The sequence below is a fragment of the Trichechus manatus genome, unplaced genomic scaffold, assembly GCF_000243295.1.
Source record: "Trichechus manatus latirostris isolate Lorelei unplaced genomic scaffold, TriManLat1.0 scaffold00030, whole genome shotgun sequence".
NCBI classification, from domain to species: domain Eukaryota; kingdom Metazoa; phylum Chordata; class Mammalia; order Sirenia; family Trichechidae; genus Trichechus; species Trichechus manatus.
Genome location: NW_004443966.1, coordinates 4588150 through 4607812, shown reverse-complemented (window position 1 = coordinate 4607812; position 19663 = coordinate 4588150). Strand labels below are relative to the sequence as shown.

The window sequence follows — 19663 nt, the reverse complement described above, 5'->3', positions numbered from 1 at the left end:
GGGCGGGCGGCGCGGGCTCACAAGGGCGTCGTGCGGAGCCGGGAGGCGCTCGGTCCCCAGCCTCGGCCATGGTGAGCGCGTGCGTCCCGTGGCCTCGGAGGGAATGGTTACTGGGGTGACTTCTGCCAAGTTACCGTTTAATTGTGCCCAACCGTTTCCTCCCCATCTTGGGGGGGGGGGGCGTAGTGGGAGTTGACGGGGGAAAGAGAGAGGGTTTGTTTTCTATCGGGTTTTCGGTTTTTCCATCACCGCAATAACCTGCTTTTTTATCCTTGAGTATCATTCTGGTTTATTTGAGAGAACGTTGGATTTGTAGTAGAGAAGGAATAAGTTTGCATTATAGATACTGGGAAAACTTTTTACTTTCGTAGCTAGCAACTTCTCTGCCATTGAGCGTATTACTTTTTTTTTGTTCAGTATGATAATGTGTAATACTTAATTTCCTCGACTTGGTAAAACATTGCGCTCTGTGTGATTTTGATACCAAATGGTTTTCCCCTGGCAAGTTTATCTTTTTCGTGTAGTTTAATTGCTCTTTTTTGAAGTCGGTTTATGAAATGACTGGCAATTCTAATGTCTTGAGGCTTGAGGTTTGCTGATTTTTCTTTCATTGCGTTTTTGTAAAATAAGTTTAGATTGATTGTGTAGCATATTAACTTCTCTTTCTAATGTAGGCCATTGAAGAGGAAGGAGGCGATCCAGATAATATTGAATTAACTGTTTCAACTGATACTCCAAACAAGAAACCAACCAAAGGCAAAGGTTGTTACGAGTTATGAACATATTTTAAAATACATTTTGGTTATATAACTTTCCTCTGCTTTTGTGCCACTTGCCCTGTTTATATAGTCCCACTCTTTGCTATTTCCCTCTGGCGCTCTGCCTTCTTGGGTCAAGGAAGAACAGTTACTGTTGCCAGGCTCTGGGTGACTTATAGCCCTTAAGATTCGGCTGAAGCTTACCTGAAAGTGAGACCAGTCCTTTTCTGAAAAAAAATTTACAAAGTTGAGTTTCATAGTGTTTCTTCCTTCATAGTATGAAGACTGCAAGGATAAAATATAGTTTGATACATGTCTACCTTGCCCCACATTTGGCAGAGTATTGATGGAATTCCTACCAAATCTTTCCCCTTGGCTCCTTGCTGTTTTCTCTAGTATATTAAATTCCATATCCTTTATTAAATTCCGTAACCTTTGTGTTTAGTAGTTTGTTTGACTTGGTGAACTTAACTTGTGATTATGCCATTATACATTCTGATTTTCAGTGACATTCAAAAAGACCTCAGCAATTATACTACAATGGAAGGGAAAATTCATTACAGTTGTCCTTCAGTATCCTCAGGGGGATTGGTTCCAGGACCCAAATCCTCCATACTCAAGTCCCTTGTATAAAATGGCATAGTATTTGCATATAATCTATGCACATTCTCCTTTATACTTTAAATCATCTGTAGAATAGTTGTAATACCTAATGCAGTGTAAACGCTATGTAACTAGTTCTTAATGCTTACAGTTAACACTTAATGCGAATTCAAGTTTTACTTTTTGGAACTTTTTTTTTTTTCCCTTAAATACTTTCGATGTGTGGTTGGTTGAATCTGTGAAAGTGGAACCCACAGATACAGAACCCATGGATATGGAGGGCTGACTTCTATTAGGGCCTCCTCACCTAAAATTATAGGGAAATGTTAAAGATTTTGATTTTATGACTTTTAAATTAGGCCAGACTATATTGCCAGGGCATAATGATTCAGTGAATAACTAAAAGTGGTTTAAAATTAACATTTCGATAACATAAATGGGACTCTTAAAAGCTTTGGTAAGTGAAATCTTTACCTGAATAATTGTAAATTTCTCCCTTCCTTAAGGACAGTGGCAGAGGGTCGACATGATGTGAGTATGTGGATCCTGGTACCTGCCTACAGTTTCCATTAATTACTGCATTTCTGACTTAATGTAGAGTATGCCTTGGACAAGTGCAGCATTTTTTGGAATCTAACTTCCTTTACTGCTTAAAGTATGCAAAATGCCACTTTCATTGATTGTAATAGAGTAAAGGAATTGAATGGATTAACTTGAAAAGAAAGTGATGGTAAATTTTGACCTCAGGCACTGTGTGGGTATTGGGACCAGGCGGGTCCTGATGCCAGCTCTGAGCCTTCATAGGTTTGGAGGAGTCCTATATTTCTGTGCCACAGAAATTGGAAAGGACTAAGAAGCATTTCCTGGGTGGAATAGGAATGGGGAAAGTGCCTGTTGAGTTTAGAGGAGTTACAAAGTATCTTCAAGGTCTGTTGCTTTTAATGTAACTTTTTAACTCAGTGTATCACTTTGAGAGAGAGATTTTCCTGTGTTTAGAGAAGCTTCTACTGGCAGGCAGAGGTAATTTCAAAACTGGATAAGCCCCTAAAAATCTCAGGAATAAATACATCAGGAGTTAACCGTGCGTTGTTTTACAGTGGTTTTGATTCATGTCCTTTAGTTAGCACATTGCTGTCGTTTGATAGATGTTATTTGAGTTTATTGTCATTTTTAACACTGAAACCTCATTTATTTCTTACCTGCTTTTAATTTCTCTAAATCCTTTCTTTTTCATTTATCTTACTCTTAGAAATAATTTCATCAATAAAATCTCAGATTTTTCCAGTGTTATATGTATTTATATATCAGTATATTCATTTTTTCTATGGCTTATATAGATAGTTGAACTTTAATTTTTCCTTAACCCTGATGTTGTCTTGTGGTCGTCTGTTAGAAGTTGCAACATTTGTCGTTTGTAACAGGCTACTGAGTACTTTTCTTGAGCCTCATTCTAGGACATACATGATAAACAGCTCTAGTCTCCTTGAATTCCATCTATCATTGTTATGAAAATCCTTTTAATTACAAAGAACATAATATAAATCCCCAATTTAGAACTTAGTTTAAATTAGTTTACAGCTAAGAGACATAACAGATAAGATTATTTTAAAGTAAAGTTTAGAAGTAATTTTTAGAAATCAAGTTTGTACAGGGAAATTTGTTAAAATATTGATAATAGATTTTTTAAACCAAAGATTCAAGAAATTAAATATTGCTTTAATGTGATTTCATTTTCTCTCTTAGTTGAATTACTGCATTAATTTTTTTTTTTTCTGTTACAACTTATCTACCCTGAAAATAGTTTCTGCTTGGTCATGCCACTTTCCCTTTTGTAAAATTGGAAATTGTACTAGATCATCTATAAGGCTCTTTTAACTGTGAACAGTTACAATTACATAATAGCTGGGAGCCAGAAGAAAAATGCATTCTGTTCAACTAAAGTAAGGTGTAAGGAAGGAACAGGCCCTCAGTCAGTGTAGATAGTCTTCAGCCCGGATCATTAAATGAGGAAAAGATGGGAGGATGAGATGACGTAGGGGCAGTCACGTAGCCTTCAACCAGACGTGAATAATTAGTAACTGTAAACTAAACAATTCTTAGGATAATCGTAAATCAGCAAATAAAAGTTAAATGGTGTCAAGAAAACGAGAGATGCTTAATGGATATGAAAAAATTACTTTTGGGAAACAGCTCCTTCTCATATAATGAGATAAATGCAGGGTCACTGTTTCTTTAAATAAAATTGTATGTTAAAATGATTGTGTTTAGACAGGTTAGAGGAAAAGGAATCTGTACTCAAAAATATATTGTCGAATATTTTTTAAATGTAGTTATTATAAGCAAAAATTGGTAATGTTGATAATAATGTTTTAGTGGAGTTGATACTGATGATCAACATATTTATAAAACGTATTTGCCTCTGGTTAGCATGGTGGAGCAGTTTGTAGTTCTCCCTCCCGAGTCTTTGTATACTCTCCTTGCTGTGAGCTGTTTTGTTTTGTTTTGTTTTTTTAAATAGTTGTGATGAAAATACATGTAACGTTCTTGCCATGGACTTTTAGATAAATGACCTAGAGGGAAGCTTGACCCAGAGAGATTTGCTGTCGTATTTGGGTGGGTGATGAGAGTGGCTATACAGGTAGAACTCACTCCTCATTAGCTTGTTTTAGAGATCAGAGATTAACGTTTCTTTTGAATTTCCAACCTTTAAGGTCAACTCTAAACTTCAGCAAAAATTGCTAATTGTTTTATGTGATTAATCAAAACTATATTCAGAATTACGTAAATTTGCAATACCTGTAAGCCTTAAAGAGAGTCAAAATGCTAGATAAAATCTGATTCTCCCCCTATAGAAATGAATGTAATCTGGGGTTATACGTCTGATCACAGATCTGATGCCTAACTTTTTGTAGATGATACCACAGACAGGATGTTTATGATAAAGTACGTGTATGCTGTGTAAAACTTTATGTAATTGTCAATCACATAAGAATACAGTGATCAACTACTGTATATACATAATATGCATTTAATACAATATAGTTATTTTTTCCTTTTCTGGCAGCAGTAAGTTTTAATGTTAAGGAGTTCTTTAATCAGAACTCTGGCATTGAGAAAGACTTTGGGAAGAGAATTCCCATATGTCTTACTTGGGTACCCACTGGCCGAAAGCTTCATATGGGCAAAAAGACATAATCTTTTATTTACTTCTGTCTCTAACGCCTAGCATAGAGCTTGGTGTATAATAGGTGCTCAGAAAATCCTAGTTGTTGAATGAATGTTGAAGGCTATTTGATTGGCTTCCTTATCGGCCGCTTTAAGAAAATCTCTCCTTTGATGCCTATTTTAGTTGCGTGTGTCTTTGTAGGAAACACATCGGAGATTATTAGTCTTCTCTGTCTTCCGCGTTTCTTTTCCAGGTGCCTTTCTCAACGGCACTAGTGGCGCCCCCTTACGTACTGATGTGTAAAGTGCACTTTTAGAACACAGGGAGTCATTGTATCGCCCTTTTATTCCTCATGAAGTTGTTGCTATGTTGGAGAGCCTTATAACCTTGGCTGGAATATTGTCCAACCTCAGAGATGGTTATGTCATTTTCATTTCACAAAATCACACCCTTTTATTTCAGCCCTTAAAAACTGCATTTGCCCTATGCACTTGTATCTGGTGGCTTATTTGTCATCAAAGCACTTTCAGCTGTGTTAAGGTAGCAACTATGGTGTGTGTTAAGGATTCTGGTGAGGAGATAGGTAAAGTTTTCTAGTCCTTTAAGACAGGGTGCCTCTCAGGGTATTCTAAATTAGAGGCAGAGAGCTTCAGGCTTTACCTCCTCTTTCATATGTAGGATCTTTTTTGGAACCCATGTAAAATGAAGTACTAATTATGTGGGAATTTGAGAAAAATAAGAAATTATGATTATTTGTTAGCAGCATCACAGAAGACTTTAATAAAGATGAACAATGGCTTAGGGCTTAAGAAGGGTGAATGTTATTGGTTTATTTAATCAATTACCCTCCTCACAGATTACAATAAAAGGCCTCAGTGTTGCACAATTCCAGGAGTTTTACGGTTCACATCATGTACTCCACAGTCTAGGTGGCCTCACATGGCCGCCCTAAACCTAAAGCAAACCCAAACTCCTTGCTGTCGAGCCAGTGCCAACTCACAGCGCCCCAACAGGACAGAGTAGGACTGGGTTTCCAGGGAGCCGATGGTAGATTCGAACTGCCAACCTTTTGGGTAGCAGCCAAGCTCTTAACCACTGTGCCACCAGGGCTCCCAGTACCCTGGAATAGTAGTTTGCATCGTGGCTTTACAGTATCGCTTTCTAGATTATAAAAGTGAAATGTTTTCATGGAAAAAAATTAGATAATCGAGAAAAATACAAGAAAAGTTAAAATGGCCCACAATGCTACCACCCTGGTTTTATCCCAGGTAACACTTTGTTGATCTAAGGTGTATATGATGTGTGCGTGTACTCACAGGAGGTTTATGTTTAATGATTTGTTGTTCCTTTTCAACTATTACAATAGGTTGACACCATCTGTGGTGTTTTGTTAAAGGTGAATGGAATTTAAATTCTCTCTGGTCTGGAGATTCTGAAAACAATGGACTTCATCCTGCGTTCTTCTCACTGTGGCTTCTTTCCCATGTCTGGTCATCTCTGGTGGCCAGTCTGCACTCTGCATTAGAGTCATCCGAGGAGTTTTAAAAAATACAGATGCTAGGCTCCCACCCTTGAGATCTGGTTTCCTTGCTGGGAAGGGGAGGGGAGAGCAGGAAGCATCAATCTTTTTTAAAAGCTCCTCCGGTCATTCTAATGTGCAACTGGACTTAAGAACTGCTGCTCTGGACTAGAGCTCAAAACTTGAGCATCATCTTTATTTGTCTCTGTTTCTGCAGGTCAGTTTCCACGTTGTTTTATATGGTACTTTACAGTTTTCAAAAAACATTCACATTGCTTTATTTGATTCTCATAACAGTGCAGAGAGTTAAACAGGACTATTTTCTTTTTATGGGTATAATAGAAAAGTAATCCGTTAACCCCGTTATGTTTTTGACACTTATTTTTTAAATCTCACTTTTGTAAATACATATAGGTCAAAAATTTAATCTGGTTATCTTTAGATGATAAGTTTAAGAGTTTTTAAAATGTACTTTTTGGTGTTTTCCAGATTTATTATCATGAGTGTAAATTACCTTAATAGTTAAAAACATTTAAAAAAAAGACCTATTGGATGATTTCTATGTTTAAGACAATGCACAAGACCTTTTATGAAAATGATTTTGTTAGTAAAATATTAGTTTAGTAGAGAGGGTAAAACACACATGTAAACTGTTACCACAAGGCATGATCTATGATTCAGATATTGTTTGCAAGAGGGGAGTGTTTGTTCCTGGAAGCATTAATGTCTTATTAATTAATTAATGTTTGGCTTATTCTCTGAATCTTCCCCTCTCGACAGAAATTTTACGACTAAGGATTTTCTGCGTTTCATAGTAACATTTATGAATATTTAATAGGAAAAATTACTCAGCTCCAAAGTTTATTAGCCGAATTACTTGATCTACTTATTTAGGGGATTTTTGTTTTGTTTCTGTTTTGAAGGTATTTTTGCACTTGAAAAGGAAAATTGCAAACCCCTGGAAGGACCAGTTTTCCTTTCGAAGAAAAAACCAGTGTACATTCCATAATCCCTTGTTCATAATTTGGAAAAATCAAAAGATCTGAAAGTGTTTTTTAAGTTGGTGACAGAGTGAGGCTGTTTATAGTCTTGATTTATTCCCTTTGATGTGAATATTCTTGCACTTCACTGCCCAGTATTTCTGTAATTGATTGTGAGATGCTGTACCAGAACCTCTCGGGTGGGCGGTTAACTTAGTAAATGGCATGCGCACCATTTTACCTCTAAAATCTGAGAATTCTGAAACCCGTTTGGCCCCAAGGGTTTCATTTAAGGGCTTGTGGACCTGTACAAACTTACGTTGCGTAAATCAGGAGGTGTTATGTTGTCTTCCTCCTTTGGTGTACACGTTTTACTTTAGACCCTAAAATCGTGCAAAGAACACTTTAGTGTCTTTTAATGTAAGTTCAAAATAGTCATATATTACTACTATGATAGTTTAAGGTGTAAGTTAATTGTTTTCAATTTTTGTCATTCAGACTGTCTTTACTCCCCAATTTATTTCCTAGTTTTGGTCGTCAAAGCATTAAAGTTATTCCTCAGACTTTAGTCTACATTAACTTTAGTTAGCTCCCTTGTCTGGGTTGTGCTACTTTCTTTTGGGCCAGTTCATGTTTCTGTGGTACATGCCACATTCCCTGGAGGACAAAAGTGGTGAAAACTGTTATGAGTTCAATATTTGCTGTAGGAGCGTTGATAGCATAGACTTCAATGGGACAGGGATGTACCTGGTTACCGATTGTATGAAAATGTGCCGGAGGTAGTATTGTTTGTTGGAATTTAAGAAGGGTTTGGTTTTTCTTTTACGTTATTTGTGGTGTCGTGAAAGTTGGGGATTCGTAGATGTAGTTTGTGGCATCCTTAAAGCTAGGAGTCTGCAGTTGTTCCTGACAGAAGCTAGATTGTCAGCTCTTCCCTTTGTCCCAGTGAGGGCCAAGTAAGAGTGTAGGTCTCGTTTACTGCTAGTGTCGTTTAGGACTTACTCCATTGTCAGTCAGGAAGTGTGTGATGCTGGAGTGTCGCCTGATGACAGCATTGTACCCGGCTAGATAACAAACATCATCGTTTTTTTATAACGTCGAATTTTGTATAGGGGGTAATACTTTTTTAAAAAAGGAAGAAATTACAGTATCTGTTTCTAACTCAGCATGTGTAAAACAAGCCCTGAGTTACTGCTTAGGGCAGGAGTGAAGCTAGTGGGATTGTCGGTTTCTGTAAACGTCGTGTACTTACCAGGTGATGACTGCAGTTCACTGCTGGATGTTCAACAGCCTTGGCCTCATAATTTTTATGAAACTGATAACACTGAAAGTTCAGTGCCTTCGTGTGCTTTCACGGCTCGAAACAGTATGGAGTAGCAACGTCAAACCTTTTTCTGAACCTTGGTTCTGTCTTGTTACCACTACCACGTGTTGTGGGGCAAGGTACTTAATCTTTCTGAGTCTCACATTTTAAAATTTTGTAGGTGAGACTTTTGGAGCCACTATTTACAGTAAAGAGAGAACATTTCAAACAACTGGCACATTGTACTTATGCATAGATCTGTGGTTTTATGGGTTTTGAGGCATGGGAGTGGACCTGTGTTTAAAATAAAGCCTGCCACCTACTAGCTTTGTAATCTGGTTAACTTTGCAGCCTCAGTTTCTTTTGTAAAATGGGGATCATAGTTTCCGAGTAGTTATGAGGATAAAATAAATTATCAATGTATACGAAGCACTTAGCCTAGTGGTTGGCCTGTGTTGTTAGGTGCTGTGGAGTCAGTCCCAACTCACAGCCACCCCACGTACAACAGAACGAAACACTGCGTGGTCCTGCCTCATCCTCACAATCATTGTTATGCTTGAGCCCATTTACAGCCACTCCATCAGTCCATCTCATCCAGGGTCTTCCTCTTTTTTGCTGACCCTCTACCTTGCCAAGCATGATGTCGTTGCCCTTCTCCGGGGACTAGCCCCTCCTGATAACATGTCCAAAGTACATTTTGTTGCTGAAGTATAATTTGATTTTCCTGTAAGTAAAACTAAAGCAAGTGAAATTCACTTTGGAGTGTGTATAGTAAATGTAGTTTGTCATTTTGCAGAGGGCTGCCGTTTCAAAGATAATATCTTTAAATTGCGTTAATTAGCCACTCCTTGCCAGAATAACGTCTTTGAAGTTGATCATAATAAGATACAGTAGAAAAAATTGGGGACTGGAAATGAGAAGCCTTGACTTCTGTTTCTGACAACACCGTTTACTGGCTTTGGACCTTAGGAAGCTATCTAACCTCATGCTCCTTTGTAAAAGTGTGATAACCTGTGCTATGTACCACAGGGTGCTTGGAAAAATCAGTTTTTTTAAAAAAGATGCTTTGCAGATCATAAAGCAGTTTATAATTGTAAGGAGCAAATAGTTGCAAATGATCCAAAGGAGTTCCCCCAAAAGCTCTGATCTATAGGTTATTTGGTGATATGCGTGTTTGAGGAAACCCCCCCCCAAAAAAAAAAAAAACCCAAACCTGTTGCCGTTGATACGAGTCGATTCCGACTCATAGCGACCCTATAGGACAGAGTAGAACTGCCCCATAGGGTTTCCAAGGAGGGGGTCCTATATTTTTTAAAAGGCTTCTTTCTTCTCGAAAGATAGCATCTTTAAAGTTTTTGCATTATAGAAAGTTCTCTTAAGGAGGTAGAAGAATTTAGTGAGCTCTGCCCCATCCAGTACTGTTTTCTTCTTTTAAGAAGGGAACATCTCTGTATAGTTTTTTCTTTGCTGTTGTTTGGTGTCTTCAAGTTGATTCCGACTTACAGCAAGCGTGCTTACGACAGAAGGACACTGCCCGGTTCTGCAACATCTCAATCATTGTTATGCTTGAGTTCATTGTTGCAAGCAGCCACCGTGTCAATCCATCTTGTCGAGGGTCTTTCTTTTTTCTCTGACCTTCTCCTTTACCAAGCATGATGTCCTTCTCCAGGGACTGATCCCTCCTGATAACATGTCCAAAGTACATGAGATGAAGTCTCACCATCCTCATCTCCAAGGAGCACTCTGGCTGTACTTCTTCCAAGACAGACTTGTTGATTCTTCTGGCCGTCAGTGGTACATTTAAAATTCTTCGCCAACAGCATAATTCAAATGCATCAGTTGTTCTTCTTTCTTCCTTATTCATTGTCTGGCTTTCACATGTATATGAGGCGATGGAAAATTTCATGGCTTGGGTCAGGCACGCCTTTGTCGTCAAGATGACATCGTTGCTTTGTGACACTTTGAAGAGATCTTTTGCAGCAGACTTTCCCAGTGCAGTACATCATTTGATTTCTTGACTGCTGTGTCCGTGGGCGTTGATCGTGGACCCTAATAAAGTGAAATCCTTGATGAACAGAAGGCCTGTTCATCATAAAGTGTTTATTAATATATTAAAGAAGAAAGTGAATGAAAGGGTATACTAATAAATGCTTTATGATGAACAGACCTCCTTAGTGTTATCCTTGTAGTAAGTTCTTATTTTAGACTTTGGGGTAAAATAATCAGATAAGAGGTTTTTTTTTAATTGTGGTAAAATGTATATAATGAAACATTTTCATTGTAACCATTTTTACGTGTGCAGTAACGTTGATCACGTTCACGGTGTCATGCAACATCACCACAGTCAGATAAGCTGCTTTAAATGTGCAAAATTCTTATAGACAACTTGAATTTGGTGGTAACGAGGATGATGACGATAATTATACAATTAGAGAGATACAAAGGTTTTATCTAGGCAGGGCCTTGGAAACCACAAATGTCTGTTTTCCCTAAAATGCAAAAACATTGTAAGTAGGAAGCAAACTCCACACTAACCTGTCTTCACGGTCCTATTTGTCGTTCTTTTCTTGTTTGCTTCTTACAGTCCCCTGAGGATTTTCTTTTACTCCTATAAAACTCTCTACTCTTAATATTATTTTCACGTGCCTGGAAGGCTCTGTGTCTTCTTTGTGCGTTCATCACTCATTCCCAGAGAGAATTAACTAAAATGGGTTTGCGTTGGGAGTAGATGGGAGATAGGGGCTGGTGAGTAAACTAGGAGACGGGAAGTAGACTTGTAGCCAGCCCTACAGCTAAACCATGTCTCTGCCCTCTGGGATTTGAGGGAGGCAGCGACACTTGGCAGTGCTTGTTTCAGGCAAAGTGGGGGGGAAGAGGTCGCTTAGGTGCCCTTAGGAAAAAGCATCACGTTTCAAAAGAAACGAGTGTTTCTTTTTAAATGCTAGAGTTCCAGGATCCATGTTTTTATCAGCATTTCCGGTACATTATGGATTGTTAAGTAGGTTTTTGTGGACTGGTCTGAAAACATAACAGACTTTTGGTTCCAGTCAGGAATTTACACTTTGGAAGATGAGGGTGGGGCAGGAGAGGCCTGTAGTCTGTCTGGCAGCCATTAACAGTTCTCAGTCTGAAGTGATTTCTTCTTGCTGTGTTAGTTATACCAGTCTTTATATTAGGTGCCCAGAACTGTTTAGGCTTTTGGAGAAATATGAAACAAGCATAAAAATAGTTGCTGTGCTTATGGAATTTTTTCTCTACATGGGAAGACAAGATATATTTGAAACAGAGTTAAGGCAATATATAATCAAGTAATGGATTGTAAGGTGTAGATTAGAGGAATAATTTTATTTCAGAGAAAGCTTGTTGAAGGGGAGAACTTAGAGAAGGCTTTCTGGGGGATATGGGTCTTGAATTTAGCTATCAGGTGTCTGGTTATATATACAGATAGTAGAATACCATTGAAAGGTGCTGCTTCAGGGAGAATTAAAGATAGAAAATTTGAGTGGTATAAAGAAAAACGTACCTTATATGTTAAGTCAGTTAAGATGATGAGTTCATAACCAAAACCCAAACCTGTTGCCGTCGAGTCGATTCCGACTCTTAGCGACCCCATAGGACAGAGTAGGACTGCCCCATGGAGTTTCCAAGGAGCACTTGGTGGATTCGAACTGCCGACCTTTTGGTTGGCAGCCGTATCTCTTAACCACTGCACCACCAGGGTTTCCTGATGGGTTCATATGTAGGATTAAGAGTAATTGTTTGCACAGCTTACTTTAGTGAGACAGCACGACGTTGTTCTTAAAGCTTTTGTTTGTTTGGGATGGCTGTGACCAGGTAGTTTATAAGCAGTCGGCGTTAGCTTTGTCAGCTGATTTGGATATGGAGAGTGATACCACAGGGTAAACTTCTCTGAATGTTTTTTGATCTTAAAGTAATAAAATATTGGTTGTTAGCCCATTTTCCTTCTTTCGCAGGTAAAAAACAAGAAGCAGATGAGTTGAGTGGAGATGCTTCTGTGGAAGATGATGCTTTTGCCAAGGTAAAGTGTTAATTACTTAGGTTAAGGTGTTTTATTTTGAGCCTAGTAATTTGCATGATTAAATTTCATGCATTTTACTTCAACAGTAGATACTGAAGTACTTGTGTAGGTAAAATCTAATTAGCTCTCATAATTGAGAAATGTAATAAATAACTTTGTATCTTTAGTTAGACATAAAGCTAACAGTAATGATCTTTCCAGGCCTTTATGTAGAAATCTGAGACATAGGGGACAGGGGAATAGCAATGGGACAATTGATATGCTAGTTCCTGAATGGGGATACTGGTAAATGGATCAATTGCATTGCATTTAGCTTTTGTACATAATATACAGAACGTGGATGAATGTAGTCCTCAAAATGAGAGAAAACTGTTGCTAGGTTGCTGCTTGGTAAAGATCAAATTAAGAAAGTGTTTTGCCTTTTAAAGATAACTAAGCCAGGTCTGGTTTTGGCAGAGAAGGAACATTCTTCAAAACTGGCCAGCCAGAAAAATACAGTATGTAGTTTTAATTGAGGTCTTGGCAGTTCTGTAGTTATTTTTAATTGTAGTTGGGTTTTTTGTTTGTTTTGGTTTTATTTTAGTGAAAAGCGATCTGCTTAAATGATCTTTAAGACATAAGTATTATGGCATTTTCAGGAATTACTTAATGAGCACAGTTTCTCTTAAAGTGTGTGTATTTATGCCCCTACATACCCCATTCTCTTTACACGGAAACAAAAACCCACTGCCGTCGATTCAATTCTGACTCATAGCGGCCCTGTAGAACTGCCCCATAGGATTTCCAAGGCTGTAAATCTTTACGAAATCAGACCACCACATCTTTCTCCCATGGAGCAGCTGGTGGGTTTGAACCACTGACCTTTCCGTTAGAGCCGTGCACTTTAACCACTGCGCCACAAGGGCCCCTTGTTCTATGTCCATATTGTGGTAACATCTCTGAATGTCTGTGAACTTCACCGTGGAGTTGACTCATGTCTAGTAACCCACTCATCTCTCCCACTTCCTACCTCTCCTCCTGCCCCACCTCACCCCCACATGAACACCACACACCCCACCATTTGCACCTTGTACTTCAAGGGCAGTCGTGGAGAGAAAGAAGTGTTTGGTTGAGTAGTTAACTCTGAAATGAGTAATTTTAGGAACTATTTCCCCGTGGATCTATTGAAATGAACGATCGCATGCCTGTAGTCAGCTTTTGTCTGAGCCTTTGTAATAAACTCCTGAGGACAGTATTCTCATCCTGTGCTGTGCTTCCTGTTAGCGTTGTTTCTTTGTTCTTTTCTCTAATTTCACTAGTGAGAATATGACTAAGCAAAAATTATCCATAAGCTGGAAAAACATGGTGGCTTAGTAAAAAACCTTTTAATTGTCAAGTGTCTAACTTTCTTTCAGCTCTTCAGTTCGTTAAAATGTTACCAGGATGTACAGTTCTACTTAGAAGAACAGTAACACTGTCTCTTAAATGTATTGTAAAGATGCTTTGTGCTGTTATCGAGGAAAAGTTACCTGGTCACAGTGTCTAGAAGAGCAAAAGAGCCTTTAAAGAAAAGTCTTATTTAAATAAATCATTTTCTTCTTTATGTTTCTTTTTCCACTTTGGAAACAGCAGCCTATGTGAGATATTTGATAAAAATTAAGTGAATATATTCTCCTTGTTTCCCAGGATCGTCGATTTGGGGATTTATACAGTAGCGGTGGGTGAATATCACCTAGTGCTTAGGGGTCTGAATAGTCGAGGAGCTGCTTCCATGGATAAGAAACAAGGGTGGTTAAAGTGGGCACTTCCTGATAGATGAAGTTTGTCTTTGCTGATGTCCCTTGGTTTGCCCCTTTTTTTTTTTTTTTTTCTTTTTTACATCAGTTCTACCATTTTACAACTACCTGTTCCATCTTCAGCCGACAACATTCCCCTACTCCTACTGTGGACAGGCTGGTGGAACCTACCTTCCCAGAGACGCCGCGCTCCCCAAGCACTCCACCCTCCTCCTCTGTGCCCACTGCCCTCAGTAGGAATTTCTGTTCTTCAGTGCAGTTCAGTGATGAATAATTAATAGTCATGCCCTTGCCTTTTTCTTTTTTTAACCCAAAGATCTTTTCTTAAATCTGCTAGATTTACTATATAAGATTAGGAAGAAAGGACTATTTTGCAGTTAAAGAGGAAACTAAGCAGATTGCCGCAATTCTTTGTTTCCAGTGAAGTAACATATGTCCGTAAATTTTGAGAGGTAAACAGACCTTCTTCCTTTGCAAATCCAATCCCGACCAATGTTCCCCTGCCTAACTGGCGTTGTGGACAGTAGTAGATTTTAAACTAAATAAATTTAAATTAATTTTTTCATATTTTTCAAGAACCGACTTCAGTGTAATAGTTGGGAATTCCTTATTATTAATTAGAAATAAACTTTGTGTTATAATAGTTAAGACTGCCAGTGTCTTTGAAATTAAATTATAGCCCATGGAGAAATGAAGTCATTTCTCTGAAGCCATGTCTTCACAGCTCCTAGAAGGTGGCTGGTGAAATCTAACTGGAACTTGGAGCATCCACAGTAGCAGCAGTTCAGTTACGCGTATTTCAGCGTGAGAGGTTGGGAAGCTCAGATGCCTGGTTCCGTGACCTTTGTATTAGACACAGTTAATATGTCAGGTAACAAAATTATTGAACTTCAGCTGTGGGGATAATAGCAAAATATGATAAAATTTCAAACATTTTGACTCATAAATTACCAGAAACATGTGGTGGATAGCCGACACTACTTTGCCTCTAGTTGTACCCAATTTTCTTACCATTAAAAGGACTGTGAATTGGAGAATCAAGAGGCACATGAACAAGATGGAAGTGACGAATTAAAGGACTCGGAAGAATTTGGAGAAAATGAAGACGAGAATGTGCATTCCAAGGAGTTACTTCCTGCAGAAGAGAACAAGATTGCTCATGAATTAATAGAGGCAGAAGCAATAGAAGATATAGAAAAAGAGGACATCGAAAGTCAGGTCTTTAGCCAGTTTTTTAAAACATGACCCAGATAAATTAAGTTTTTAAATAATAAAAAGTATTTTCTCTAGTTCAATTTGGCAGCCTCCGAATTTAAAAAATAACTTTTTAAAGTTATTTATAAATCACCCAGAATCCTACCACCTAAGGTGACCTTTCTAATTTTTGCCTCTTATTTTCCACTATGTGTATTTTTACATGGTGATTAGCCATAAGTTGCTCTTTATTCTATATTCTGTTTTCATATAGCCTATCATGGTAGCTTCACAGTCTCTCTGTGTTGCACCTTAATTTATTAGACTGTTTTCTGTGTGCCTAGGAGCCACTTTTCTAATTTTGGCCATTTAAGCTTTTTCCTACCCCATTGTGAATGAGTGCACCAATTTTACTCTGACCTCACCAGTGTTACCTGGTGGTAGCTCCCCCCACTTTGCTACTTTAGTAAGTATAAGTGGTTGCTTTAATTTGCATTTGTTTGGTTATTATTGAGGGTGGGAAATTGTCTATTAAAGTTTAATTTTAAAGCATATAATTTTTCATATATTTTCTTTGAATAAAGTAGACCATTGTCCTCTTTTGGAGGACTGTAGTACATCTTAAGAATACCAACGGAATAAGGAGTCAGTGTCCATACTGTTGGTATTTATGCTTAAAACCCTTCCCTTACCTAGCCTCCTTAATGAGGGGTCCAGAAAGAGAGTTTTCTAATTCTCTAGCACTGTGACTGATTTTTCATATTGGCATAAAGAATATGGCCTGAACTATTCAGCATTGGTTTAGTTCCCGTAGGCGCTGTATAGAACCTGAAGCCAATCATAGTCAGGTATAAGCATGAAAGCATGTTGATATTACCAGACATTTTGTAAAGCAAAGCTATTGTATACCCTTTTACTTAGGAAATTGGAGCTCAAGAAGGTGAAGATGATACCTTTCTAACAGCCCAAGTAAGTTTACCTTTAGTTCTATGAGTGTGATTTTGTGGGGGGAAGGGCTTGGAAAAGAAATCTTGGTTTGACTTCATAATTCTTTAATAAAACTATCTTAAATTTCATATTGAGATATTTATGTGGTATATACCCAGTACTTAAACTGCTGGAGCTAAAATTTCTGTTGCTGCAAATTAATTGGCAGTTATTAAAATGAGGTTCTTGTCACTTCCAGAATAAAAATAAAAACAGCCTATCTTTTCTGTAAAATGTAACTCTTGATTATCAATCTTTTGCATTCTCCTTGATTTTTTTCCTTTTTGGTTTAAAATAAATCATTTAAAAGTACTAATATCCTTTTCAAAGCTTTATTTAAAATTTTTGTTTATTTAACACTCCTAGGGTGGGCATAGTGTAAAAATGATAAAAATCTCTATTCTAGAAATTTAGTTGCTGTCTTGGGGGGGTGTGTCTGTAGACAATGACTACTCTTCAATATGTGTGATAAAATTTTTTTTGGTATATGTTAGGTCACATATCAAATAGTGTACATTTTAAAACATGGCTTACTGATATAAACACATTTATAGTTCAGTTTCTGCAGGGTTCTGCTTTTTTTAAAAAAAAATTTATCTTTTTCTTTTATCTGTAGCCAAGAACTCCTCATCATTTGCCTATAATTATTTCAAAATTAAAGGTTAAAACATTCAATCTAATTTTAAATTTTTAAAAATATTTACGTGGTTCCAAAGTCAGAGATGCAAAACAAGATGTGTTCAAAAAAGTCTCTTCCACCCAGTTCCCTGCCATCCCCCACAGTGGTAACCTTTTTAAAATTCCATGATTTATCCTGCCATTATTACTTGCTTAAAAAAAATGTGTAAACAGACAACGTATTTCTATAGGGATTTATCTATTTAAAGCTTTGACTTGAAGCTTAAATCTTAGTCTTTAGGCTTCAGCTGCTGCGCAGTTTGTTATACTAGATAGAATTTGCCTGACATTGTGCTTTTGTTAGTTAATTCCAACGTCGTGACTTTGGGCAGGTTCAGTTAGTCTCAATGTCTATAAAGTGAACCTGGTAATTTCTCTTTGCTAGACTGATGTGAGGAGTAAATATACATTCTGGCAGGAAGCGCATGTGTAGTAAGGGCTTACTTGCAGCATTGTTTTACCAGCTTGAAGGTACCACTTCTTGTTAGAGAATTTTCTGTAAATTTTTCTTTACTGTGTTCTAAATTGCTGAAGGATTAGTTCTTTAAAATCTCCTCTAGTCCAGAGAATCTCTTCAGTCTTCTATGACGACACCATGTGTATTCCTTTTTCTACTTGCCTTTGTCCCTGATGTCTCGCTAACTTGAAGGCCCTTCCCTTTGTCCTGTGGAGTCTATATACCTCTCAAAGCCAGATTTACTCCGTGTCCTCCATAAAGCTGTCTCTGCTACCTTATCCAGTGGCTTACTGTTTTCAGAGTACTTGTTACTTCTATTAACTCATTTAGTCCTTGACATGCGTAGCCTATACAGCTCACACGTTATCTGTGTTCTATAAGTGAGATTCCCCTAAACAGATGACCTACTGTAGAGTGGAAGTGTTCCAGGGGGAGGAGAGGATAAACACCTCGGTCTCATGATGCCCACTCTGGTATTTGCACTAACTAATCCCATACTAGTAAGTGGTGTTTTCCGAATTCCGTTTACACAGTGCTGCAGTTAAGCCCTCCAGAGACAGAAGAACAAGCAGTTGGTTCACTCCCACCAGCTGAAGACAGCCGTGTGTCTCACACTACAGTCATCCAGGAAAGGCATTCAGCACTATTTATTGAGCGCTTATTACGTGCTGGGCATTGTATTTCCCACTGTTAGGCATATTGCCAGCTACAAAGCAGGCAGTTGGTGGTTTAAGGTTGTTTTGAAGGTTTATTTTAAACCAGTCAGGCTAAATACAGTGTTTACATACAAGTCAGGGAAAAGGAGGCCTTCCAGAAGAGATCTTCTTACTCAGCGTATATACATGTACATATTATCACAAGATCAGCCGAGGGGAAGGAGGTAGAATGGGTGTCTGTAGTAAACACTTGGTTAACTGAAAAATGAGTCTTAGGCTTGTCTTAGTTTCTTACTAGTCATTGCTACTCCTAGGATGAAAAAAGAAATACAATAGCTTTTCTACGACTTGGCGTTTCACTCAGGGCTGTAGATCCCACTACAAAGATAAACATCACAAGTAATGTGCCTTCTTTATAGATACTGAGTATTTGCTTTATTTTCCTACGTGAAATACATTTTTCAAGATGAAGTTAAAGTGCTTGATTTAAAAGGATGCTTTACTAATTTGTTAATTTAAAAGGATATTGTTACTTATTTATTATATGCTGTCTTCTAAAAATACATCTGTTTTAATGGGGGAGGAACTGTTTTCAAATAAGGCGCATATCATACGTGTGCATGTGTATCATTTAGACAGGAGAAATTTCCCATTGTCTTTGTCGTGTTTCTTGGTTTATTTCCTTATTGCAAGAATATGTAGGTTTAGGCTTAGTAGTGCCATGTTTACTGCACAGAAACCCCAGTTGCTGTTGAGTCGATTTTGACTCGTGGCGATCCCACGTGTGTCAGAGTTGAACTGTGCTCCATAGGGTTTTCAGTGGCTGGTATTTCGGAAGTAGATCGCGAGGCCTTTCTTCTGAGGCACCTCTGGGTGTGCTCGAACCTGTAACCTCTCCGTTAGTGAAACCAACTTCTCAGTTGGTAAAACAGGGTACACCTGTATGTGGTTCATCTTTTCTCCTAACCCAAGTTGTTTTTATGCTTCACCCCCCTTGTAATCAAATTTGTTTCCTGGAAGCTGGGTCAGACCCTTTTCCTAGGGGCAGTTAGGTGTGTGTAATAAAGCTGGCGTAACCACTCCTTCGAGGAACTTTAGTAATGAATAAATCAGGCCAAGTATCTCAGAACTCTCAAGCAAAGTAAGACAAACCTCAGCGGTTGTTGTAGCACCTGGGACTAACATTTCTAATTGTCAGGACTGCAGCAGAAAGGATTTTAATTTTTACATCATAGTATTTTTTCAATTTTACTTTTTCAATAGCAAATAACTTGGATGTTTTTTCTTGAACTTATCAACATTGTATTTCTGAAAGAATAATTTGGAAGTAGTGTGTGTGCTGCTGGCATCACAGATAGATGGAGGAGAGGCACGTTGTATTCTTAAGTTCGTTTGTCCTACTCACAGTTTATTTATCCTTCCAAATAAAGATTTATTGATAATCTGAACATTACTCATTCTTCCCCTGCTGCCACTGCCTACCTCCCCACCCAAATTAAAGCATTTTCCTTTCCAGATGTTACAGATGAGAAATGTCATGATTAAAAC

General features: G+C 38.0%; 1 protein-coding gene across 6 annotated transcripts in view; it reads left to right on the top strand.

Moving 5' to 3' along the window:
• SLTM (SAFB like transcription modulator) overlaps positions 1–19663 on the top strand; it is a 40949-nt gene that overhangs the window by 427 nt on the left and 20859 nt on the right. For 2 of the 6 annotated variants that reach the window (XM_004374615.2, XM_004374614.2), the window contains exons 2-5: positions 675–762; positions 12304–12368; positions 15164–15361; positions 16259–16306. In XM_004374615.2, coding sequence (XP_004374672.1) covers positions 675–762; positions 12304–12368; positions 15164–15361; positions 16259–16306 — 399 coding nt within the window. The remainder of the gene's footprint in view (positions 1–674; positions 763–12303; positions 12369–15163; positions 15362–16258; positions 16307–19663) is intronic. The other 4 variants (XM_023729686.1, XM_023729684.1, XM_023729687.1 and 1 more) reach the window with 2 other exon arrangements.